General features: G+C 37.9%; 1 protein-coding gene and 1 pseudogene across 2 annotated transcripts; one reads left to right on the top strand and one right to left on the bottom strand.

Annotated features, from left to right (window-relative positions):
- Nucleotides 1-1,213: 1,213 nt before the first annotated feature.
- On the top strand, nucleotides 1,214-25,512 carry LOC140166188 (histamine N-methyltransferase A-like). Of its 2 annotated transcripts, none has more exons than XM_072189588.1 (3): nucleotides 1,214-1,621; nucleotides 7,518-7,832; nucleotides 25,076-25,512. In XM_072189588.1, exons 1-3 carry the CDS (start codon nucleotides 1,396-1,398, stop codon nucleotides 25,462-25,464), a joined length of 930 nt encoding a protein of 309 aa, XP_072045689.1. In that variant the 5' UTR covers nucleotides 1,214-1,395; the 3' UTR covers nucleotides 25,465-25,512. The 2 variants fall into 2 exon arrangements, with proteins under 2 accessions (XP_072045689.1, XP_072045688.1); XM_072189587.1 differs by lacking the exon at nucleotides 25,076-25,512 and adding an exon at nucleotides 14,354-14,928.
- Nucleotides 17,111-22,532, bottom strand: LOC140165520 (uncharacterized; annotated as a pseudogene).
- Nucleotides 25,513-26,554: the final 1,042 nt, after the last annotated feature.

The following is a 26,554-nucleotide window of genomic DNA, read 5'->3' on the forward strand; positions in this document are numbered from 1 at the left end:
CCTGGGCCATATACCGAGATCATAACTGCAAACATGGGCATCAATTCCGGGGGACGACAGGGGGGGGGGCATCAACTCCGGGGTGACATCCCTCATGTTTTTAGATGGGGGACCTAATATCAATTCCCCCATGTTTTGGTATATTGCAAATTTCATGCAAAATAACAACCAAGTTACGGGATAACCGGAAAATGTGCTGCCAGTGGTTTCCCCGTACTTTTACGGGGACCAGTAAAATTGCGGAATTGAAATTTTACGCACTGTTTAAGCAGATTAAGTGGGAGTTAGTGATACACATGGGTTTGTTGTACTTACATGTAGATGCGAGGGTGGGTGGGGAGGTAGGTAGGTGGTTCTAATCACAAAAAGCTGTTTACCCTACGGCTGGTTCCCGTAAAATTACGGGAAATTTCGAAATACGGGCGTCTGTACTTGTTAATATTTGAGTGACTATGTATGAGTTTTTATCGGTTTTTGCCATTTTGCAGGTTTAAGGGGGTACTACACCCCTGCCAAAATTTGTGCCTATTTTTGCATTTTTCTTAAAAATTATAGCGCATTGGGGACAAGTAAGATATGTATATTATAGGGGCAAGGACTACAACTACTGCACTGTAAATTTTTATTTCGGCACAGACAACAGTTGTGGGGTTACAGTCAAAAATGAGGGAAACCCAATATTTGATCAATAAATCAATAACTACTTGCTTTGAGTTGCTGAATTTTCAGTACAGTAGTTATAGTCCTTGCCCCTATAATATACATATCTTACTTGTCACCAATGTTCTATAATTTTTGAGAAAAATGCAAAAATAGGCATAAAATTGGCCAGGGGTGTAGTCCCGGGTGTAGTACCCCCCTTAAACCAGGCAAAAACTGGAAAAACAGGGTTTTGCCACTTAGCTGGCAAAAACCGAACCTTGACCTTAGTTTTATGATCTTTGACCTAAGTCTTATGATCATGTTTCCCGAACGCACGGTAGTAACATGTGGTAGAAATCCCGGACAATAGGCTTTACAAAATGACCCGTATGCTACTATTGCGTGATATGGCATTGGCGTGTCATCATAGCTGTCTGAGAGAAAATACTACAGAAAGTATTTTTGTAACATGTCCTAATTTTTCAGCTGGTTAGATCCCCTGCTTCGTGTCTTTTTAAAGGACAGTTCTTGTTTATTCATCATGATGTTCGCGGGAGTTCTTCATTTCCGCATTACACAGCCCTGCCCATATACGCTTTATGGTCATAATTGTTTTTGTATGATGCTGTTCTGAAACTATACTAGTTTTATACTAGATTTAAAATTAGATTTCGCGACAATAACAAGGTGCCTGTTTTTCTCATAGTTTTCTAATATATTCTGATCAGAGCTCCATTTTTAGGCTCCATTAGCATGGCTGAATCGAATAAATATGCAATACTCAGGCCACTTTTTACGGACCAATCGCACTATGCAAAAGCGTTCAAGTATTGCATGAGCGTAGCTGACAATTTAGAAGCTATACAAAAATGGACCAATGAGTCTTTCTGTGAGCATGTGGTGGAGAAACTGGTGGCAGATATAGGTGAAGGAACCGATGACAAACTGCTTCGTGTTCTAGGTGTAGGGAGTGGGAGTGGTAAGTTAAAGATATTTAATTATTAGTTTTTCATAAATCTTGTTTTACTACATGGCAAAAAAAACCCTCATGGCAAAACCCAGGATACGATTATGATGTTGGTATTGAGGTGGGTAGAGCCTGTGCTTTTAATTTTCAGTAGAGGTATGGATGGGTCGTAGTGGTGTTGTGGGGTGGTGATGGGGGGGGGGGGTGTTTGTATGTAAGACCAGACATGCCTGCTAACTGTCAAAATGTTTTTATTGCATGAGGTAAAAGGGCTTTGTTAAATATCAAAAATATAAATTTTTATTCATTTGCCATTTAACCATATGGATTACAGTGTGATTCAACCCATAATCAAATTCTTGTGATATTTGTTAAATTTTTAGGTCAAATGTAACAGTGACCTCATTAATTCATAATTGCTAACCTTTAGGCCGTGTAAAATTAATATTTTGGTTCTCGTCCCCTCCCTCCTCAATTTCTGGGATTTGTCAGATTTTTTTTGATTTTTTTAAATAGATTTTTCAATTTTTTTAGACTTTGGAATGGTTTATGAAATCTTCATACATATAAATAAGTTTATTAGAGAACAAGCATCACTTCCAAGTCTTTTTGTGGTACTCTAGGGGGTTTATCCCTCAGAAACTCACATTAAAAAAAAAAAAAGGGCCTCATCGTTTCCTCGAGCACTGTTGGAGAAGACCGAAAACTACTGACAATGCTAATTTTACATTGAAAAAAAACAAAAACAAAAACAAAAACACCTCCGTCCCTCATCAATTCATGAAAATCCTCTGGACGAGAACCAAAACATTAATTTTATACGGCCTTAGGACCAATCACTCTAGATATCAGGTTAAGGTTATTAATTATTTTAAACTGTTGTGATTTGGTAGTTCACAGCATCTTACGAATGGTAGTGAGCTTTGGCAAAAACTGCATTGCTCAATTCATAGCGAGTGTGTAGAAGAATTAAAATATCACAGATATACTTTTATAGGTGCTGCGGTTCTTGAGTTACGTTGTAAAGAGGGCTGAAACAACAACACGTTTGTAAAACGTACATAACTCATTAACACAAATAAATTAAGCAAGTTTGCAAAGTATACGATTTGTAGAATGAACTTTTACAAAACATCAAGGTGTTATATTTCAATAATATATTGATCTAGATAATGAAAATCGACTTTTAGGTTGCTTCGACCAACAATACCTCGTCTACCTTTAACGGGTGCTTAAAGGGGAGTTTGACTACTTTAAAGGGGAGGCAAAGGGGAGACCATTAAAATGCAACGGAGGAACTTAATTCCCACATCAGCAATCAACGTCATGCTGGGGGACAATTGTTAACCTTTTAGGTAAACAATTCAAAGGGGATAACATTAACGGGGAGTCTTAACGGGGCGGTTTTAAAATTTAACGGGTAAATATAGGGAGCGTTGTAAAATTTCAAAGAGGCTGGTCATACATATGGAAAGGTTTCTATACAAAAACGATTCTCTTACAAACCATCATGCGCACAGTTTCCACCTCGATACACCTGAGCACACAGCTCTCAAGCAACGGTGAATTGTCTCCACACAGTCTTTGATTACACTACACGGTTGAGTGCATAGCAATGTGAAAATGGACCTCTTTGATTGGTTTTGGTCAAAACCTCAAGTGTTCTCTTCATCCAATCAGACTTTTTTAATATCAAACGAAAGCTAACACTTCCCCCTATGATATGAATGTGAAATATCTGTTGAAAATTACCTATCCAAGCACATTTTTTGACCAAAATGTAAGTTTTAAAAGTCAAAACCTCAAGTGTTCCTTACAATATTTTTCAAATTTCATGTCATTAAATGAAGAAGTCTCTTTAAATTGCAAATCTTGTGCAAAAAGTTACTAATTTCGCCTGTCATACGGTTGTAAATTCAATGAACTATGAGTTTGCTACAGAGCGCTTACAAATTAATAGGAAGGAGATTCAAAGGGCGCCTTGGATTTCAAAGGGACAATTTGGAGAGGATCCCTTACACAGCAGGCGAAAATCAATAAGTGACCACAATAAAGTCATGTGTAAGCGCACCACTTGAGTAAGTAGTACCATTGTTCTCACGTATCCCAAAGGTGTGTTTGTGCGGGTCACAAGTCTACGTATAAAGGAGGCTTTAGCTGTCGATGCTGTACACTTCTTTATCACCTACCTGACTTTAGGGAACAAACCAAACGATCGATGACGTCCTATAAACGAGTTTCGTTAAGGGGGGAGGGGGTAAAAATATTCGAGTACGTTTGTTAAAAAACATCGGTCTGAAGAATGTGTCATAGGCTATATTTGTAAGCTTTTCCTCATCAAAATGGTTCTTTCTTATTAAAGACAAACATTGCAAAACAGTTTTCAAAAATATCTACTAATAAATATTGCCGGGCCAGCGAAAGACCCGTGGCTATCGGTCGCCGGTTGAGTGGTTGGCACACGGGGTGTCTGGGGTCCGAATCCAGAGGGGAGCAAACAAGTTCATCTTCTCTCTTTATTCCTTCCTTCTTTCCTTTCCCATAGCCAAAAAGCACGGTGGAAGATTATGCCATACAAGACCAAAGATCTAAGCAAACCAGGAACACGTGGCTTTTCCCGTTATTCCCTATTCCTCATTTCTTTCTCAAAATATTCTTCACCACTTTCATCAGAAAAAAACCCCAAGAATTTTGAAGTAAAGGAAAAATAAAAAGGGTAGCAAAGTACAGAAGCAACGAAAACAAGTTCCGGAGGGAAGAGCCGGGAAAACACAGCAAATAAAGGTACAAAACCAAGACAGATAAAGAGAGAAAGAAAAGTAATAGCAGGAACAAGAAACAAGCAAGTAAGTAAGATCAAAATAATATAGTTCGAAGAACGAAGCAAAGAATACAGAATAAAGAAAACCGAAAGTGAGAAAGAAAAGACATGAGGAAGTGAAAGAAGGAAGGTTAAAGAAATTCTAGATTTTCAATGAAAGACAAGGAATTGAAAGATGGAAAGAGGTATGAAGAAAGGAAAAGAAATGAAATGAAACGAAAGTTGCATTGTGCAAAGTGGTATCGTATCATATTTTGTCCGTTAGAAAGATGTACATCAAGGCTGTCCACTTTCTGCACTATTGTTTATATTATCTATTGAAGTTTTGGCTTGTAAAATAAGATAAGTAATGGTATGGAACTTCCGGGATTCTCTGTCAAGAACAGTGTTTTTTTTAACTACTAGTATTATTTCTTTTGACAAAGTAATATAACTTATGTGACAGGATTATGTTTAGGAATTCAAATATACAATTTATTACGTTTCTCAAATACCGTTGCAACGGCGGCTATCTTGGATTTTTATAACACTTGGTAACGGAATGGTATATTTTCAATAAAAGGTCCCGAATTGTTTGGAAAGAGTATCTAACGGGCTGTGCAAAAATTAAGAGCCCTGGGGAGGGTAAAATGGGGGGGATATATATTTGCAGGCCGGGGAGGGGGGGGCAAGCACTTTTTGACAGGCGCAGCTGAGAGGGGCATTTTTGGCACACATTTACGGGACACCTTTTAAATAACACGCTCTAAAAAGGCTTCGACAAAATACAGCAACGTTCAAATATGCAAAATTTCCTGCTCGCAACTCTGGCATCATATAGTAGGCATACATCTAGGCCATTTAAACTTTACACAAAATTGGCACGTGCAAAGGGGTGGGCAAAGACTTTTTGGCAGACCGAGAGGGGAGGCAAGCAATTTTTGGTATGCCGAGGGGGATTTTGGCACACCATTTGGTGAATTTTACCCCCGGGCTCATACTTATTGCACACCTCCTAAATGGCGAATCAAGAACTTCATTATTGTAGTACAATAAGTATTATATGGTGTGTTTCGTGATGTTTGTAATTATGTTATCAAGTTTGAAAACTTTCTAAGAAATCATGCAGTATATGTACTTGATATGCCGGCTTTATTTCTCTATCCACAGCGATAGTAGGGCAATCCTATATGCGATGTCCAGTTTAATATACCTCGTTTAGTATAAGGCATAGGCCTATATACCTTTTAATAGGCTTCCAGTTAACAATTTTACGTTGTTAAAACGTCGTCTAATAGTTATGTCAAGTGGAATAAACGTAACATATGGACGTTGTAAGTACGCAAATCTGTGAACTCGTATTCGTGTAGTGACAATGTTATTCACGGACGTTGTTGTCAAGTTGTGAACGTCGAAACAACGTCACTACGACGTTACATCTGCGTCCGATAATAACGTTATCACAACACGAATACGAGTTCACAAATTAACGTAATTTCGACGTCCGTAGATTACGTTGTATCGGGGTCAGACCATGGCATTTACACGGCGTTGCAATTACGTGCTTTATACGTCGAAACAACGTCATAAATTTGCGTACTAACGACGTCCGTAGATGACGTTGTATCTGGGTCAGTTCATGACTTTTAAACCACGTTTTAACCACGTGCTTTATACGTCGAGACAACTTGATTATGACACTATATTAACATCCGGCAACAATGATGCTCAATCCCAAAAAGGGAGAGTTTTCATAAGTTTAGAACTTCAGGAATAGAAGTTTTTACTCTGAGTTTCACGCCTAAAGGCGATCGTCAGACGACACGATAGAGACATTTTGGCTGGACAACCATCTCTTTGGAATGGAAGAATTTACATTCCATGGTGTCAACATCCAAACTATTCCATGTCGTTTCAGATACGTATTTGTGTAACGTTTTCTGAACGTATTATTCAAACGTTGTCACCAGGTCTGGTCAAACACATTGCATCAACATCGAAACAACGTCATTACAACGTCACAATGACGTTATATTAACGTCCAAAAATCAACGTCGAAAATAACGTAGTCACAACACGAATACGAGTTCACAGATTTACGTATTTACAACGTATTATTCAAACGTTGTTGTCCGGTATGGTCAAACATTGCATCAACGTCTGGAATAAAACCTTATCTCCTCACGTGAACCTATAATTATACGGTATTACAATGTTCTAACGGACTTAATAGGGACGTTTGAATAATACGTTCCCAACTTCACATCGAAACAACGTCATTACAACGTCCTAATGACGTTATATCAACACCCAAAAATCAACGTCGAAAATAACGTAGTCAAAACACGAATACGGGTTCACAGATTTACGTATTTACAACGTAAATGACAACCTAATGTTGTGAATACGTAGTGTGTTAGCTGGGCTTACCCAAAATTGTCAACATTTCAGGATTACGTTTCTGGCAGGGAGGGAGGGGTTCAGCCGAGAAACGAAACTAGTTACGTTTATAGGACGTCATCGATCTTTTGGTTTGTTCCTTATGCGCTTCATTTAAATAAATTAAATGCTCTTGCTGATCGATTACACATCAGAATGTATTAAGGCTGCCAGGTCCATTATGTCTACAGTACTGTGTCCCAGCACATCATCACCCCCCCCACCCCACCCCACCCCGACACACACACACCCCACACCACCTCACTTTTCTCCAAAAACAAAATTATATTTATACCACGGGAAACCTCGGGCTACATAATGTTTATGTACAAGAAATTCTTGCAGATTAATTCTTTTAGCAAAAATTGAAATTTGAATTACGTTCTGGTACACCAGAACGAAATTACAACACATTGTATATATGGCACGGTGTAATACACAATCACATTCATGCATAACTTGCCAAATCGGAATCAACTGAAATTTTGGTAATAAGCTTTATTCGTGGATATCTACTGAAAAATGTCAAAAAAAGAGGATACCAGGATGTGCCGATTTCATCGAAGTGAAATTCAATTCAAATCAATTCAAATAGGTGAAATACATAGCATTGTAGCTGTGGCATGTCGATATCCTTTTAAGTAAATCTGTATCTCAATGTTTTTACAGGTGAAATAGAACTCCTATTTCTGGATAAGCTGCTTATTAAGTTTCCACATATTCATTCCTGCGTCGTGGAGCCCTGTGCAGATTTACTAGAAAAGTACCAGGCCAAAGTAGAAGAGAATGCGATGGGTATTACATATGACTGGCAAATGTACAAATTAGAAGACTTTGTGGCAAACCAGCAAGAAAACAGCCAAAAGTATCACTTCATAAGTGCAATAAGTTCCATGTACTATGTGAAAGATTTGAATCAAGCGCTACGAAGTCTTCATGACATGCTGGCGCCGGGTGGAATTCTGTTAGTAACAATTGCCGCAGGTGAGAGATGACCAAAACATATTGTGTCTTTTTATAGTGCAAGATTGTTGATTTTTATAGGCCTCAACTTCGCCCGTGAGCTTTTTTTGGAATTAACTTTTTAGCTTGTGAAGAGATTCATCAGGTTTGTAGATAATTATAATTTGGAGTTTTCATATACAAAACCAAAATTTTTGACACTGACCTGGCAGTTTTGACACTGACCTGAACAGGGACGAGGGGGCCTACCATTTAAGTCACATGTATGACCCTCTCCTCAAGACCACGCCCCAAGGGATGGAGCTGTGCTACCACCAGCCCAGGGGACGAAACTGTCAGGTCAGTGTCAAAAATTTTGGTTTTGTATATGAAAACTTCAAATTATAACTTTTTAGCGTTTCAAGCTAATATAGTTCGCTGGAGAAAGATTTTTCCCCACCTCATGTGGGTCTATATAGTATAGTTTTTGAGAATATCCGTTTTGACTTTGCCTTTTTTCACTTGCGACTCCCAAACTATCCAACTCAGTATTTCTTTATTTGTAATATAACCAGCAGAAATAATCGATTTTGTTTTGTGGCTTGCAAAATCATCCATCCATGGGTACATTCGAGAGTTGATTTTGACAAAACTGGTAGTCGGAATTAAAAAAATAGTGTGATTAAAACCAAAATTCTGACAATATTGTGATATATTGCCCAATATGATGTGCTTTAGAGAGTTGGGAAATATCTTTCATTAGCGAATTATGTTACTCTGAAAAGCAAAAACTTTGACACCCAAAAAGCTCATGGGGCAAGTTGAAGCCTGTGAAAATCGAAAATCTTACACTAGAAGCCTAAATTTCATACCTATAAAGTTTTTAACACCAGGGTTTGAAAAAAATATACAGTACCAAACATTAATAGTTTTTTCCTGACATTTACTGAAAAAATGAAAATTATTGCTTTTCATTTGGCGAAAAAATTAATTTTACAGTGAAAAGGTGTAACTCAAAAATTTGCTCATTTCAACACCATTCGATCGTTTGTATTGCCTCATTAAATGACTGAGTGAGCCTCGTATAACAATAGCCATCGATTCACTAGCGTTCTGAGCGCTTACGGTCTATTCATATAAAACCTTCGACCTCTGCAACATATTGCTTCCGCACATACTGCTTTCGTTTCCGTTCGTGTATAGTAGGTTGAATTTAGTCAAAACAACTGTTTTGGCTGCACATGGATTGAAAAATCGACGTAATGATAATTTAATGTATTGGATTGGTGGGCAATAAGACGATATATTTTACAGAATAGGTACATTAAAAAAAAATTCCTGAGATAGTTACTTTTGCCAAATGACTTACAAGTGCCAGTTATTTTAACAACTGGGATCGTGATCGGTCGAGAACAAAAGGTATACAAATCATTATAGGGTACAATCCGGGGGGGGGGGGGCACTCAACTTTGGAAGTGACGGGTATGTGCCTACCGGTATCGCGAATAAAAATTGGGTATCATATTTTGAACAAAGGGGGTCATTGAGTATAAGATTTCAAAAAAGGGTCATCAGGTAGAAAATTTTGAAAAAATGGGAGCAAAATTTGAAAGTTTCGGCATTATTTTGTTGCATTTTGATGATGCTCTTCTAGAAAAAAGGGGGTCATTGGGTAGCCGCAACCAAAAAAAGGGGGGTCATTGGGTAGCCGCAACTAAAAAAAAGGGGGGTCATCGGGTATGACTTTTAAAAAAAGGGGGTCATCGGGTATAGCCGACTTCAAAAGAGGGGGCCTATTGACAGCCACATACCGTCACTTCCAAAGTTGAGTGCCCCCCGGGGGTACTCATATTGCCAACCCCGCGGTTAAAGTGCCAAATTGTGCTATAGGGTCCACAACTTATAAGTTCCCCCTAGTACTTTTTTTAAATAAATCGAAAAAAATGTTTGACGAAATGCAAACGTGTAAAAAGGTGTGGGTAGCCTTATTTGTTTTACACATATGGACCTAATTATAGCGTCACACGTCATTGTGTTCAGTCACAATGGGTTATTATGTAAAAAAGAGGCCATTTTTAACAGTGCTAAAAGTTGCATCTGAGTCCACAGGAGTCAACTCTTAAACAATACAGTAAGCCAGGAATATACATGTGTTTGTTAAAGAAAACTTAATCTTTGGTTTTCTTCATTTTCAAAAGCAAAACAGGTGTTTAACTCTTTTCTTTTTAATGATAAATTACTGAATTGGGCGGGATACGTGCTGCAGTGAGAAAAGACCATACATCGCCAGTAGTTCATCACATGTGAAAAGTCACATTTTAATAATGCCGCGTTTGCCCGATTTCCTTCGCGGTCGAGCAATAGGTTTGCTGGATGAAAATATACCAGTGAAAAAATTGCTCGTCTTATGGGAGTTGCGCCTAATACGATTCGAAAATTGAAAACAAAATTTCAGATGACAGGAGAAGCACCTCGTCGACGTGTCATGTCTGTTCGTGTTCGTCAGGAGATGTCAATTATAAATCTGGCTGAAACCAGATCCGGACTTTCATAAACAGCATTGTTGGAGGACACATTCCCTACTGAACATCTTAGAGGTTAAGTTTTATTTCCATCACAAACACATGAACAGGCCTGACATACTTTGTTGTTTGAAATTTGACTCCTAGCTGTTTATGCTGATCTGTTGAGTAAGAAGCTGACTGATGTGATGGATGACTCTGGTCATCCACTCCACGATCGTTTCTCATGTCAGCTGATTCCCAGATCTGGTCGAATGCGCTTGTCCGTTGCCTTGACAAGCCGGTATCTTTCCTCCTTCGTTCCACAAGCTATTAGACTTCATAACTCTAACTACACACGGGACGCCGTTCTTAGTAACATGCAATTGACAGGGCTTCATCTTTTACACTGTGTTTTTGATATGATATGATAATTTGTAGTAATTATGTGTTTTGTATGTATGAGCACTCATAATTTCCCTTGTGGACTTTTACTTTACTTGGACTTAGGTGCAACTTTTAAAACTGCCTCCTTTTTAATGAACCAAACGCAACGATGTGTGACATTTCAAATTGGTCCAGATTTGTAAAACAAATAAGGTTACTCATAACCTTTTACAATTTTACATTTCGTGAAATAATTTTCGATTTCTTTCAAAAAGCATTAGGGAACTTATAAGTTGTGGATCCGCTAGTTCAGTTTATAACATAAGATCGTTAACCACGGCTTCATATGACTATTTAACTCTAGATTTGGATATTGTTTGAAAGTATGTTTTCTTTACGAGTTGACGGAGCAACATACATCAATAGGCATTAGATGGGTTATCAATGAAGTGTTTTTCCGTTGGCTAAACTTAGAGAGATTGCGATGTTACATACGTGCTACGTGGACGGTGGACCATGCGTTTTAAACGGCGTTCAAAATGGCGTTCAATATTGCTAGTCTGGATTGTACTCATTCGTCACGAAGGAGAACACGGCTGGAACAAATACTAACTGATCTGGTCACTAGAGGGCGACGCGCTTGAAATTTAATGGTCACCGGGTCCTATGTCTACTTCACATACTGCAGTTACTGTCCGTTTTCCTATACACAATACACAGTGCTCTTACCATTGACGCGTAACCTCTACAAATAGCGTATGCTAGAAGTATGGGTAATTGCCTAGTTAACGTCGCTGTGTGAAAAATAACTGGCCAATATTAAAAGTACTCTTCTAAAATTCTAGAAAATATAGTTTTGTAAAATAACATGTCCTAAATTTTTAGCTAATTTAGATGTTTGGAAATATTCGTACTTTGGTGTTTTAGTGTATGTTATAGGTAATAGTACATTGCCTAGTTAACGTCGCTGTGTGAAAAATAACCGGCCAATATTAAAAAATACTCTTCTGAAATTCTAGAAAATATAGTTTTGTAACATGTCCTAAATTTTTAGCTAATTTAGGTGTTTGGAAATATTCGTACTTAGGTGTTTTAGGAAGGATATGTAAACGACAGATAACACCAAAAAATATGAAGAAATTATTTCCAAACCGTGTTAAGTCTGCAAACCACCATGCTTCTCATTTTCAAGAACGCTGGTTAACAATAAGCAGAGTATTGTCTCATTTCGTAAACAAAAGCCCACACAGAATTGTTCTCTAGCGTTCGCTTTATAATCGTTCACCCAACTGAATCTATAATACCAGCTCATTGCTCCATTGTACATGTAAAGCAGAAACATATGTTGTGTGGATTTAACCAGAGAAGATATGATTTAATCAGTTGAGCTGTTTTCAATGAGTGTTATCTTGGTTTAATAGCTTTTAACGGGGTTTAAGTCCTGCAAAGGTCGTGGTGAATTCTACTGTAGACATGACTGCATCATGAATACAGCATGCTTTTGATTTTGACCAAGATTAACATGCTGCTTAAAATTGATTGCATTTCAATGCTTCCCAAATATTATTATTGCCAAAAAAACTAATATTTTGGTAGATTAAGGACCGATGTATCTATATATGTGACTGTACAGCACGAATGTGCCGTAAATGTCTTCAATTGTATTCTGAGTTACAGTGTAAAATGGGCATGAAGGTCATATTCATAGGTATTTCAATTTGGTGCTACGTGTATCTCATTAAATGAGGTGCACGTAGCACCAAATTGAAATACCTATGAATATGACCTTCATGCCCATTTTACACTGTAACTCAGAATACAATTGTGGACATTTACGGCTCATTCGTGCTGTACGGTCACATATATCATGACTATACTTTCAAAATGAGACTTTTTTGTGTTGAAAATTAGACGTGTTCATTGAACCGTCGTTACGCCATAAAATGTCAATTTCAACGTGGACCAAGAGTATATACCTCATACTTGAAGGTGCGAAGAAAGCAGGAAAGGCTCCGGGTCGCCCAGCCGGGGTTGCTGGTAAAAGAAGTAGGCGCAGAAAGGAAAGCTACGGTATCTACATCTACAACCCAGCAAACACAAAAACGTTTTAAAAACGTTTTAAATAAGTTATATTTTGGCTTTTGGTTTAGGTCAAAACGTTTTAATAACATTAAAATGTCGGGTTATATAAAGGTCATGAAAACGTTTTAAAACGTTTTTTATGAAAACACACTACAGCAATATTTTTTAAATGTTTTCAAAATGGTATTATAAACTATTTTTGCAAACATTTTTTGCCAAATATTTTGTCAACACTTAAATAACATTATGTTAAAATATTTGCACCCAGCAAACACAGAAATGTTCTTAAAATGTCTTTTTCAAAATGTTTTAATAACATTTAAATGTCGGGTTATATAAAGGTCATGAAAACGTTTTTAAAACGTTATTGCAAATATTTTGGGCAAACGTTTTTCGCAAAATATTTTTCTAACCCAAAAATAACATTTTGTTTAGAATGTTTTGTATCAAGTTTTCAAAAATGTTTTGGAATGTTATTAAAACGTTTTATACCCTTTATATAACCCGACATTTAAACGTTTTCTGTAAATCATTTTGTGTTTGCTGGCAGTAGTTTATCAAAAAGTGTTTTTTAATGTTATGAAAACGTTTTATACCCTTAATATACCCTTTACATAACCCGACATTTAAACGTTTTCTGACAACCTTTTATAACCTTTTGCGAATGATGTCGAAAACGTTTTTTGTTTGCTGGGAAGGTGCCAGTTGGTGCCCGTACGTGTTTATAATTTCACTGCCATACGTGTTGTACGCGTTGGGAATCGCACCTTGTCAACATCGCCGAAGGACACATCTAATTGACCCCGCAAGAAAACCTAATTTGAACCCATCTCGCTCAGTGTTGCCGATGCCTTATCAGCAGTGAAAGAGCACAAGTGTGTTTTGGCTAAATTCAATCTGTGCTAGACTTGATACATTGACTAACCGGTGTATTTCATGGACGACTATACACGCATGGAAGCAGTATGTATATACTACCGTGGAAACTTGGCATGTTGCCCATGGGGATCGACGCAAAGTCAGGTACCGCGTGAGCAAACTCAAAAATATCGCGAGCGTGCACAAAAGAAACTTCGCGCGATGTCGCCAGGTCTGAACGCTGTACCGGCGTCAGCTGAACTCGAGTACGCTTAGAGGGCACAGGCATAGAAAATTCCTATCTGTTTATTTATTAATCTGTGGTATATACCGTAAACGTTCGCCTAATGGCGCTATGGGCTCCTTGACATGACTGGAATTTTAGACACAACCTAAAAAAGCCGTCCCATAAAAATCTCATCAGCAAATAAGGGCACGTACCTTTAATTCTTGATGGGATTTTTAGAGGAGGGAGCTCTCTATTATTTTGTACATGAAATTTACCCCAAGGCAAAGGAGCCCAGGGGCTCCATTAGGCGAACGTTTTAAACACGGTACGTCTGAGCTTGGGCCGCAGAGGTCAGTGCGTTTATATGAATAGACCTAGTGTCTTCAAACAGACGTGAGGATGCTCTCGTCACATGTTTACAGCAATTTACTATAGTAATACGTTTCTTTGTATTTTCTTCTGTTTCTTATATTTCTTATCTTCCTCTTCACTTTTCTTCTTTTCAGACTACACTGGTTATGGAAAGCTGTGGAGAACATTTCCCTCTCTTGGATCTGAAATTTCGTCACAGGATGAGTCACCAGAGAGCGCAGCAGCATCTTCACATCACCGGGACTCGGCCCACGTACGCGATGCACTGCGTCAATTACAAATCCCATATCACATAGATGAGTACGCATTTCAAACAAAGATTACCCAGTGTTTTGATGCTAAACAAAGTGAAGAGGGCGATTTAATGCTTGATTTTCTGACTCATGCGATCAGATTCAGAGAGGCGTCAAAAGATCTTCTTTATCAGCAAGTATTGGCGTGTATCAAAGAAAGCTGTGTCCAAAATGGAGGTGATTGGTTCTTCCAATCAAAAATGGTATGCTTCTTCATTACCAAAATTTAACAGAACGCAATTAGAATCACGCGGTAGCTGTGGCCAGCAAGTTTTGAAAATAAACGACTGATAAAGAAGACTGAACAGAATGATGCTCGGCGGCCACTATATTTGCACGAAACACTAAAACTCTTGAGTACTATTGTTCAAAGATATTTTTCGCTGGGTACAAAATATATCTAAAACCATGCTAAATGTTATTTACTGTCCCGAATTTAATATTTTAGAAACTCATTTATTCAAAAAGTGACACCAATTTTTGAAACTTGGTCCCATTTTGAACACCAAGAACAAATCAGTGTTTTTATTTTACTTTCAACAAAATATAGCGTTTTATATAACGTTTTAACAATAGCATCACTGCCATTACATGCCAACTTGTTATTCGTTTAATTCAATCATTAATTATGAAATTAATATTATAAAACAAAACATAATAGGATATAGACTTACTATGCAAGAACAAGATAATAACCTTTCTGGTCGTTTCACAAAGCTTATATTTACAAAGTAATATCGCATCTGCACATAAAACTTCTGGAAATGTTTTAGTTGATAATATGATGTTTTGATAAAGTTTAAATCAGTACCTTTTACAATATGGGACCATGTTTCAAAGAGTGAAACGAGGTGGGGATTTTTAAACTGGCTGATTTCTTCATGTTGTTAACGTGTTTTTGGTTGATAAAGGGCTACATTCACTAAGAGACAAAAGTCCGTGATTGGTTGAAATATGTAATATTTTTGCACGGATTTTTCAACCGGCACAGATTTTTCTCAGATAAATGTGTCCTGGTGATTATTATTAATACAATTTTTACTCCCAGGGAGGGGCACTTACATATGATAACGTTTACCACAATATGGGCAGAAAAGTGGTAGCATGAAGAGCAACATTTTTTACGCACGATCTTGTATTTGGCAAGCATGGGAAAACCCATTGTGCCCCCATTGTTCACTCGATATGGCTGATCGATTTTAATTGTTTGGAATTTCCCCGCATATCGAAAAAATGAGTTTTGGTAATATGTATTATTATTTTGGATGAAAAAAACGCGGGCATTTCCTCTCAACCAACCATAACAAGTTTTATATCTTCGGAAACCTGAAAGCATGAACATGATGAATATTCATGTTCCGTCCGTGGAAAAAATAAACAAGCGACAGGCTGTGTACGTTAAACGGACGAGCCCCTCTGAATCATACGAATCAATAAGAATCAATTTGGCTACTTTCCCATTGAAAACCCGACATTTTAGCCACGATTTAGAATTTTTAATAAACATTTTTGAAGTAAGGTTTTTGTTTTCAAATAGGCTTTTAAGCTTCATATACCGAGCGTGTAACATACGTTTTTTGCCGTAAACACACATACTCACCATAGAAAGAACAGCCGGTGGGAAATGAACAGCTGAATTGCCGTGTATAATAAGTGTGTATTACAAGTAATTAGGCAGATGCACGAAAGATTTTCATATGACGGACTAGCTCTAGTAAAGATCCTCTGCCACTACCCATAAATACGCCAGCAATTATGAGGTCTGTTATACCAGGGTACCACAAGCAATCTCACTCCGAGGCGCTAACGCGCCTCACTTGTTTGGATATCGCGTTCAAGTTCTAATGACGGACATGCTCCCCGAAAAGACCCCTGAAAAATGCCATGTTGAATGTGTATAATTGCACAAGTTAAGGATGATGAAAGACTTTGATAATAGTGTGCACTTGCGTATGATCTGTGTACAAAATGCGATTTATGTTATGTTCCGGTTATGTTTGTGAATTATTTTGCCCATGATGAAAAAAATCTCAAATACTGTAGTATTGCACATTACATATACAGTTCAACTTGAAATATATACTTTTACATTACAGATGCTAATTGTATTAAGTGCCAAGAATAAATCAATCAATTATTACAATATGATAATAAATATGCAATATATGAATATCTGAAAATCTCAAATACTGTAGTATTGCACATTACAGTTCAACTGGAAATACTTTAACATATGCTAATTGTATTTAGTGCCAAGAATAAATAAATCAATTAATATGTAATAATATATATTAATATATAATAAATATGAATATCTGAAATGATATTGTATTATTTTATTCAAAGTTCGTATTCACTGCTGTCCTTCACAAGTTCACACTATGGATGGCTTGACTATTTTCAGTTCTTTTGACATAATTGAGTTGGTCAATTTTGGCAACATTATGTTTGCAATAAAAGTTCCTGAGATGTTGTACTCTCGCCTCACACCAAACTTCATCAAAATCAACATCTGCAATGACATAATCATTTGATAACCACACACGGAATTTGCACTTAGTCCTTTTAGAACAGTACATGGCTAATTTATTGGACTTGAATAAAATAACCACTTGCAGCTGTTGTTTGTTTTAGGAAGTTCACACCATTTTCACAACGAACATCGTATACCACTCTTGACAAGTCCATGGTGAGACGAACTGTCACGGTAGATTACAATCATGCTTTTGTTGAATACATTTGAGTAGTCCGCCATATTTACGGGATGATACGTCACATGCAAGGCCTCTATACTGTACCACCGTATCTCTCAAGTTTCTGTTTCGTAGGGCACTTATTTTCCAAGATGGTGTCTTCATCAACGATTCCATCAAGACTGGCTCCTAGCCAACTGTCCTCAGGTGGCACAACCAAACCTTCCTTTCGGATGATTCCTCGAAAACTTCACTCGCAAGACCATGCTGTGTTGCAAAAGTTCCACGAAATCGAGGATCTAGATGGTTCTGAATCCATACCGAAGTGTCAGTTTCTGCCTTAGGCTTTGGTACACTTGCTGCAGAACTACCGGTTATTCGCAGCTTTCTTTGTGATGTCCACAATGCACAATTCTGATTTCTTGTTTGCGAAGTAAGAACTTTTGCACTCTCCTTGATTAATTTCACATGATGCTCGAAAATGTCTCTACATAACTGGCATCTCAGAGTGGTAGGCTACTGTGTTCACCGTGAATACGTGATGGTGAAGGAGGTGCTTTATCAGTATCCTCTGTTGGTTTTGTGCCTGGTATACTGCAAAGTCCCTCAAATGGGACTTGCTCAAATGTTCTTTCATGTGTTCATCTGTCTCAAACATGAAAAACACTATTTCTCATGGGTTTTGATGTGGAATTGCATATATTTTCTACTGTATCCGGAACAACATTCTTTGAGTGCTTTTGTTCCACTGGCAGCCCTGGTCCATGCATGCAACGCCGATGTATGCAACATTTCTTATATGCATCGTTGACATTAAATGCAAGCCCTGCCCATAGTGACGTCAAATAAGCTCTTGCCGTTCTTCTTAACCCACGGTAATTTGTTCGCGAAGTTCTCCTTGTGGTCTTTCAACGTGATGAACGCTTGCTTCTTAGCTATGGTGTCCATTCTTTCCGCGATTCCGATATTTTCCGCGATCTTTTGGGCTTCCGCGTTTATACTTACCACTGTCGATGTGTTGGTGCTTTTGTAGGTCTTGGTGATATTCTCTCTGAGTAACTTATCGTGTTGGTCGCGGTCCATCTTGTAGAAGTTCCGCGTTTTGTCGGCAGGGATATACATAGAGTTAGAAGACTTGATCCGTTTGATGTCCTCACTTAGGGTAGTCTGGAGTGGGTCACTTACCTTTCGGAATTCAGTGATGTTTGCGATCATACCTAGCATGTCATCTTCAAACGTTTTAAGCTCCGCGATTTGAGCACGACCCTGCAAGGTGCTGTGCTAACACTTCAAAGTGTTCATAGTTCTGGTCGCTAGGGTTCAAATCCCCGCCCATTCATGGAATCCTACGTAATATGTATCATGTTCGCTTCCGTCCATCAATAACCTGAATAACCATTGTGTAATTCAATTCACAAGCTCATACACATGTGGTTCTTTGATGTCAATCGCATACAATATAACCCGTGATCAATAATGAATGTTGGTCAAAAGACGAGCTTACTGAACATGCCACGGTTGTTTGATGTATATAGAATTGGCTTCATTATTACCTAAATGTAAACTATAGATGGCGCTATTTAACCTAAATCATATTTCTTAATTTGCAAGGGGTAGGTGATCAATACTGCCTTTAAAACAGATGGAATAGGTGAAACAAGCAGCGAAAAAATTTTATACACATATTTCATCAAAAAATAAAAGAAATTGTTAGTATTAAAAGCTTGAAAGAGTAATTTTCAGTTACTAAATAGCGCCACCAATTGTCATAAATAGATACATTATTTATCCGAAAAGCTTTAAAAATGCTGTAAAAGTGAATAATTTTGTAAAAAAGGGACATTTAAAGGTGAAAATGACTCAAAAGCATCTGTATACATTAGCATGATATCGCTTTTAGCTGTTTAAGCCTAAAATTGGGTTGTACATGATGTTTTGTTTGAAAAACTAATAAATGATCACGTAAACAGCCGTGATGCTGAAGTGAAAAATTATGTACATGCAGATTCATCATTTATGCATATTGCCTTGAAAATCATAAAAAGCAACTGCTTGATTAACCCAAATGATTTTATTAGCGTTATTTCTAAACCAAATTTCAAAACCACAAAGTGTTTTACCCGACTTTTGACCCAGAAATGTGTGAATTTGATGAGAAATTGTGATGAAAAATAATATTTTACAAGTCAGATTGAGAAAGAGAAAATCTCATTACACAAGTTAATTACATCACAATCCAAACATAGATGGTTAAGTTCATGGAGAATGTTACAAACTGTTGTATCTTTTGCGATATTGTTTTTCGATAGGGAATAATGTTTTATCGTTAAAATCTGAAAAAACACAACAAAAACGTGCATCGTATGCATGAAACAAATTATAAGAATTGTACAGAAGTGACCTAACACTTATGAAGGCTGTATCTTGAGAAAGCACATGGTCTGATGCTAGAATCTTGGCAAGGACCGTGGTGAAATAAAGAAAAATATATGTGATTGATTCATACTGCAGTTACTGTCCGTTTTCCTATACACAATACACAGTGCTCTCACCATTGACGCGTGACCCTACAAATGATGTATGTTGGGAGAATGGACACTTGCCTAGTTAACATCACTGTGTGAAAAATAACCAGCCAATATTTTATTTATTCTCCAAAACTTCTAGCAAATATATTTCTCTAACATGACCTAAAATTACAGCTAGGTTAGATGTTCAGAAATGGTCGTACTTTTGTAAAATATGAGTGAGGGCAAGGCATAGCTAGCCAACTCCCCGTGTTATTTGAATGGAGATTTGACCGAAAATATTGGTATCGGACCGCTCACTTCTGAAGGATGCCACAAAAAACCGGTAAAAGCTACATTTAAATTATTCTAAATAGGTTCTAGAAAATAAAGTTTTGTAACATGTCCTAAATTTTTAGCTAATTTAGGTGTTTGGAGAGGGTCGTACTTTTGTGTTTTAGGAAGGACATGTAAACGACAGATAACACCAAAAATATGAAGAAATTATTTCTAAACCGTGTTAAGTCAAAAATCATTATGTTGCTCATTTTCAAGAATGCTGGTTTACAAAAAGCACGATATTGTCTGATTTCGTGAACAAAGCCACACATAACATTGTTTCCTTTCGTTTCCTTTATAATCGGTTACCCAACTGAAGCTATGAATACCAGCTTTATTGCGATATCGCACATGAAAACAGTCACTTATGCACAACCAGAGAAGATCCGATTTAATCAGTTGAGCTGTTTCAATGAGTGTTATCTTGGTTTAATAGCTTTTAATGGGGTTAAGTCCTGCAAAGGTCGAGATGAATTCTACTGTAGACATGACTGCATCATGTTTGTGTGACTTTTGAGCGTAAAAATGAACAAAATGCGAGTAACTATGATGTCATCAACATGACAATAATATTCATGATAAATAATTATTGCTCCCTAAAAAAGAAATGGAATAACAAATGGTTTGAATACATCGCACGACCTTATAGTAACTGTATCTAGAAATTTGTGCAAGTTACTTGTCAATTTTCGCCAGAAACGAGCTTTTTCTACGGTTATTGCCCAGCTCATTAGCGCGATATGGGATATTCATTACCTCGAGTTTACTGCCCTCTGTTGACGACAGGGCTTCGAACTCTTATCAAGGCGATCTAAGACGTGCAGGGTCGTGTGGGGGTGGGCAACGCTTAGTCTTCAGTCCGTGATTACCATCGTCGGGATCATCGTCGCACAGTGTCATCGACCCTATATCTTCATGGCAGGAATCGCCATGGTAGGGTGAATCCACAGCCACGATTAGCCATTTGGTTCAAACCTTTAAAGCTCTTTAAAACTAATAATTAGTCGAGGGACATAACTAAGGCTACTCACAATAGCCGGGTAATTGATCTTGGTTGTGCGTGAATAAGCTTGTATACCCCATTGAGGTCAATGGTCATCGACTTTTATACTGCCTACAGTGAGTGCAGCTGTACTACACGCTGCACGCTGTAGTCCATATACAGGACCAACGCAATATAAAATGGTCAAATTTTGAGTTCAAAGCGCACGGCCAATTTTCAAAGCGCATTCTAGCGACTATCATATCTGTTCAACACGTATTTTCAAGTGTATGAGACCACATCTGGTTTCTTGAGAAAAATTCATTTGCGGGAGATATTCATCAATTTCTAACCCAGTATCGGAAGATTTTCGTCTGATATCAAAATCGTGCATAGCAATATTATTCACGTGTATCGATCCCGTGTATTCATGTTAGTGTCTCTGCTCCACCAAATAATTATTAGCCAGGCGGTGTCGGTGTGCGTCGTCGCTATCCGAGTCGTCATTTTCTCTCTTCAGGTAGAAAAGGGCTTATTTATTTATTTATTTATTTATTTATTTATTTATTTATTTATTTATTTATTTATTTATTTATTTATTTATTTATTTATTTATTTATTTATTTATTTATTTATTTATTTATTTATTTATTTATTTATTTATTTATTTATTTATTTACGTAATTAATTTGATATATTTGAAAGGGGTATTTGAGCAATTTGAAATTTTGACCCCCGTATAATCCTATGGGGTCATTTTAAACCCATCCCCTCCCCAATTGCCAAACGCACAACACCTATGAGTTTGCATCATACATAATGATCAGTACGTCCATCATGAGTGAACACCGGCTGGTCACTGCATTCATTTGGGAATGTGTAGGGACCAGCTTGATTCACCATCCACAACATGATAATGTGTGAACATGCTACATTATATCACGGAATAGGCCTGGAAGCGGCAATTAGCATGAGGCGCATTGATATGTAAATAGCGTTATAGAGGGCGAGTTATAGAGGGCGACAGTTACTGCCGCTTCTGTCTTGAGCCAGACGGTGGGCTGCGACGAGAGAAAGGCCTGTTAATTGTTTCATTCCATCAGTCCATCTAAGCTTCTGTCTACCTCTTCTACGACTGCCTTCCATGTGACCTTGCATAATTATCTTCTCAATGCTGTCACCATCTCTTCTAGAAATGTGGCCAAAATACGCCAGTTTAAACGATCTATTTTTTGGCACATGGAAGCATGGTCTCCGATTTGGTTTCTTACAAATTCGTTGGTCTTATGTTCTTTCCACGATATTCTCAGCATCTTCCGCCAGCACCACATTTCAAACGCCATGATCTTTTTCTTGTCTGTCATTCCAACCGCCCACGTTTCACAGCCATACAAGGCAATCGGAAAAACCAGAGCATCCATAATATGAATCTTGGTAGCTTTAGAAATACCTCTGTCTTTCCATATATCTGTCAACGCAATTGCCGATGATCTTGCCATGGCTAGGCGTCTTCTGATTTCCTGTGAACTGCCCCCTGCATTGTCTATAAGTGATCCCAGAAAGTTGAGAGTGTCAACTCTACAAATAGCCTACGTTAAAAGTATGTGGATTTGCCTAGTTAACGTCGCTGTGTGAAAAATAACCGGCCAATATTAAAAGTACTCTTCTAAAGTTCTAGAAAATATAGTTTTGTAACATGTCCTAAATTTTTAGCTAATTTAGATGTTTGGAAATATGCGTACTTTGGTGTTTTAGTGTATGTTATAGGTAATAGTACATTGCCTAGTTAACGTCGCTGTGTGAAAAGTAACCGGCCAATATTAAAAGTACTCTTCTAAAATTCTAGAAAATATAGTTTTGTAACATGTCCTAAATTTTTAGCTAATTGAGAAGTTTGGAAATATGCGTACTTTGGTGTTTTAGGAAGGATATGTAAACGACAGATAACACCAAAAAATATGAAGAAATTATTTCCAAACCGTGTTAAGTCTGCAAACCACCATGCTTCTCATTTTCAAGAACGCTGGTTAACAATAAGCACGTATTGTCTCATTTCGTATACAAAGACCACACAGAATTGTTCTCTAGCGCTCGCTTTATAATCGTTCACCAAAATATAATCCCAGCCCATTGCTCTATTGTACATGTAAAACAGAAACATATGTTGTGTGTATTGAACCAGAGAAGATATGATTTAATCAGTTGAGCTGTTTTCAATGAGTGTTATCTTGGTTTAATAGCTTTTAATGGGGTTTAAGTCCTGCAAAGGTCGAGGTGAATTCTACTGTAGACATGACTGCATCATGCGGAGATAGGCTGGATATGTCTGGCATGTCAAATTGCTGAGTGAAGTCTGATAATTACCTTTCTGTACAGGTAATAAGCTAGTATATTTCGTGTACCAGTTGGTTATAACAAAACAATTAGTGTATAAACTTTGAAAAATAAGTGTAGAAACTTTGATATTTACGTGAATTTGAAAAAGCAGAGCTTCGAAATCTAGCTAAGTCAGGTGGTGTGAAATTCTGCTGCGTGACTCCCTCTGCGTAGTAGAATTATATTCATAAAACATTGAATTTAACAGATATCATGGGCAGCCAACCACGATTTATCAGCATTTAAAAGATATGTTCATTAACAAAGATAAATAATAAAGAGTACAAATGGCAATTAACTAGTAAACAAGCCTGAAATCTTAAAATGTTGCCACGTGATTTCCTGAACACATGATATGTCAACATGTGACCCCCGGGATGTGACCATATTAGTCAGATTTACCATAAATGTTTGGAGTATTGGTGCACGGCTTGCACATAGTCGTAGTCACTCATTCATGCTGGGAGTCAAGTAACATTCTGTCTGATTAGTGCAGATTGGTATTATTTTACTTGATAGCATAAATAGAAACACATAAGACGAATAAGGCGCCATGATGGAAGGTCAGGTGGGATATCAAAGGTTATTGTAACTTCAAAGACTACCGTTGTATTTCATACCTTGCCTCTGTCGCGTATTTCCTTCATATTATTGACAGCAAGTCCTAATTTTGACATTGCTATTGCAAAATGTCATTTCATATCAAATAAGTATAGTCTTCCTTTGAAAAAACATATCACTGGTGCCTGATGGGAAATACCTGTCCGCCATTTCATAAACTGGATCGTTTTCGCCTGGTTTGTGCCCAGATGTATTGAGGGCGCACTATGTTCTCATTGAACAGGCAAAGTTCGCAAAACTAACAACGTTGTTATTTGCCAATCTCAATGAACATGATCCAATGGGTCGAATATGAATTATTCATAACGAATCGATAACTGGCCTCATTTTCTATCTAGTAAACCAGCGGAATTTTTCATAGACTTTGCGTTGCTTATAGAACAACCGTGAATTTAGTGTCACCCCTTGATTATATACACTTGCAGGCCTATGTTGTTGTAATGTACTTTGTATATATGGCAAGATCATGGAGCGTGCTATTTTTAATATGATTTTTCCTGTTATTAAAAACCAAATCTACCCTCTCCAACATGGGTTCATGAAAGGACGCTCAGCCACTACACAGTTAGTTGAAGTTTTCCATGAAGTTAATTCCATCCTGGACAATGCTGGGCAGGTTGATATGATATATCTTGATTTTGCCTTTGACAGTGTATCTCATGAGCTTCTTATTCATAAACTTGGCTCATTTGGTATCCACCTAGATCTTTCGCACTGGCTTAGGGCTTACGTAACTGGCAGACGGCAGAGGGTCGTTGTTGATGGGGTTTATTCTGACTGGCTGCCTGTTATTTCTGGAGTGCCACAGGGGTCCATCCTTGGCCCTTTACTTGGCCCTTGGCCTTATAAATCTGGGGCCAAAATGGGCAAATGGCACATCTACAACTTAGGGCCCATACATATGCCATATATGAGCCCCAGTGATCTTGTACTTTTAGAGCTAGGCTTGTCAATCTGTTGCACCATATTTTATATATTATGGGCCCCTGGGGCCCATAATATATAACATATGGGGCTCTCTCTTCTGCTTGTTTTTTTTTTTCAGACTCCACTGGTTATGGAAAGCTGTGGAGAACATTCCCCTATCTTGGATCTGAAACTTCGTCACAGGATGAGTCACCAGAGAGCGCAGCAGCATCTTCACATCACCGAGACTCGGGCCATGTACACGATGCACTGCGTCAATTACAAATCCCATATTACATAGATGATGAGTACGCATTTCAAACAAAGATTACCCAGTGTTTTGATGCTAAACAAAGTGAAGAGGGCGATTTAATGCTTGATTTTCTGACTCATACGATCAGGTTCAGAGAGGCGCCAAAAGATCTTTATCAGCAGGTACTGGCGTGTATCAAAGAAAGCTGTGTCCAAAATGGAGGTGATTGGTTCTTCCAATCAAAAAGCGTATGCTTCTTCATTACCAAACTTTAACCGAACGCAATTAGAGTCACGCGGTTTTTGAAAATAAACGCGGTCTATATTTGCACTTATTTTTACTTTTATCCACTACATTGCGTCATAGCGTTATTCTGTCGGTCCGTGCCACGTCACTTCCGGTTGATGATGCGACTCAAATTTGAGTGAAAACAAGTCCTTGGTTCGATTTTTTTCTTGATGAATTCTGTCATTGGTGTTGTGTATATTTCGATCGCAAATAGTCAGTGGAATCAAACAAGTTTCTAAGTTTTCAGAGTGGAAGTTACTTACTTCATTTATCGTTTTATATAATGACAAACCGACAATTAAAGTCCATGGTCGAGTGTTGTTTTTTCCGAAATTGACGATGTTGCCACTCCAGTCCGGAGTGACTAGTCTCCTTCACAGCCGGTTTATGTCGTTCATTACAAACCGTGAGCCACGTGAAGCTTGGGCCCCAAGACTAGAGATAGCCCGGATGTTGGACCGACAGAATAGCGTCGTGGGGAAATGTAACTTTCTTTCCTGGGCGAGTCGGGTAGCCTCACTCATGGTAATCCCATGTCTTGTGAGTACTTCCTTTACTCCATCTGTCCACCTCTTCCTTGGTCTTCCTCCAGCCCTAGTTCCTGTTGTTTTGCTGATATATGTTCTTGCTGCAGGTTGGCTAGGGGTCATTCGCATAAGGTGACCGAATCATCTAACTTGTTGTTTTGTAACATATTCTGTGAATGAGCTTTTGGGTTGTTCTTTTGTTGGGAAAAACTTTGTTTTTCCATGTTTGGCACTGGTAGCAGAGAGTTGGGAAAAATATGGCATTGATGAGTTTTGCTTTTGTACCCATCGGTATTGCAGGATGTGTAAGAAGCGGGCCAAGTTGGTAGATGATATTATTGGCCTTTTGACATCGTGTCTTTATTTCTCTGGTGATACTTCCATCCTCAGAAAAGATACTTCCCAAGTACTTTTACTCCTTTGTCTGTTTTAGCTTGCTGTTGTTAATGGTGATGTCAATATCCTTAGGTAATCGGCATAGTCTCTGTTTTGGCTATGCTGACTTTCATGCCATATTTCTCACATTCTGCATTTAGTTTGTTGGTATGAT

The sequence above is a fragment of the Amphiura filiformis genome, chromosome 12, assembly GCF_039555335.1.
Source record: "Amphiura filiformis chromosome 12, Afil_fr2py, whole genome shotgun sequence".
Taxonomy (NCBI): Eukaryota; Metazoa; Echinodermata; class Ophiuroidea; order Amphilepidida; family Amphiuridae; genus Amphiura; species Amphiura filiformis.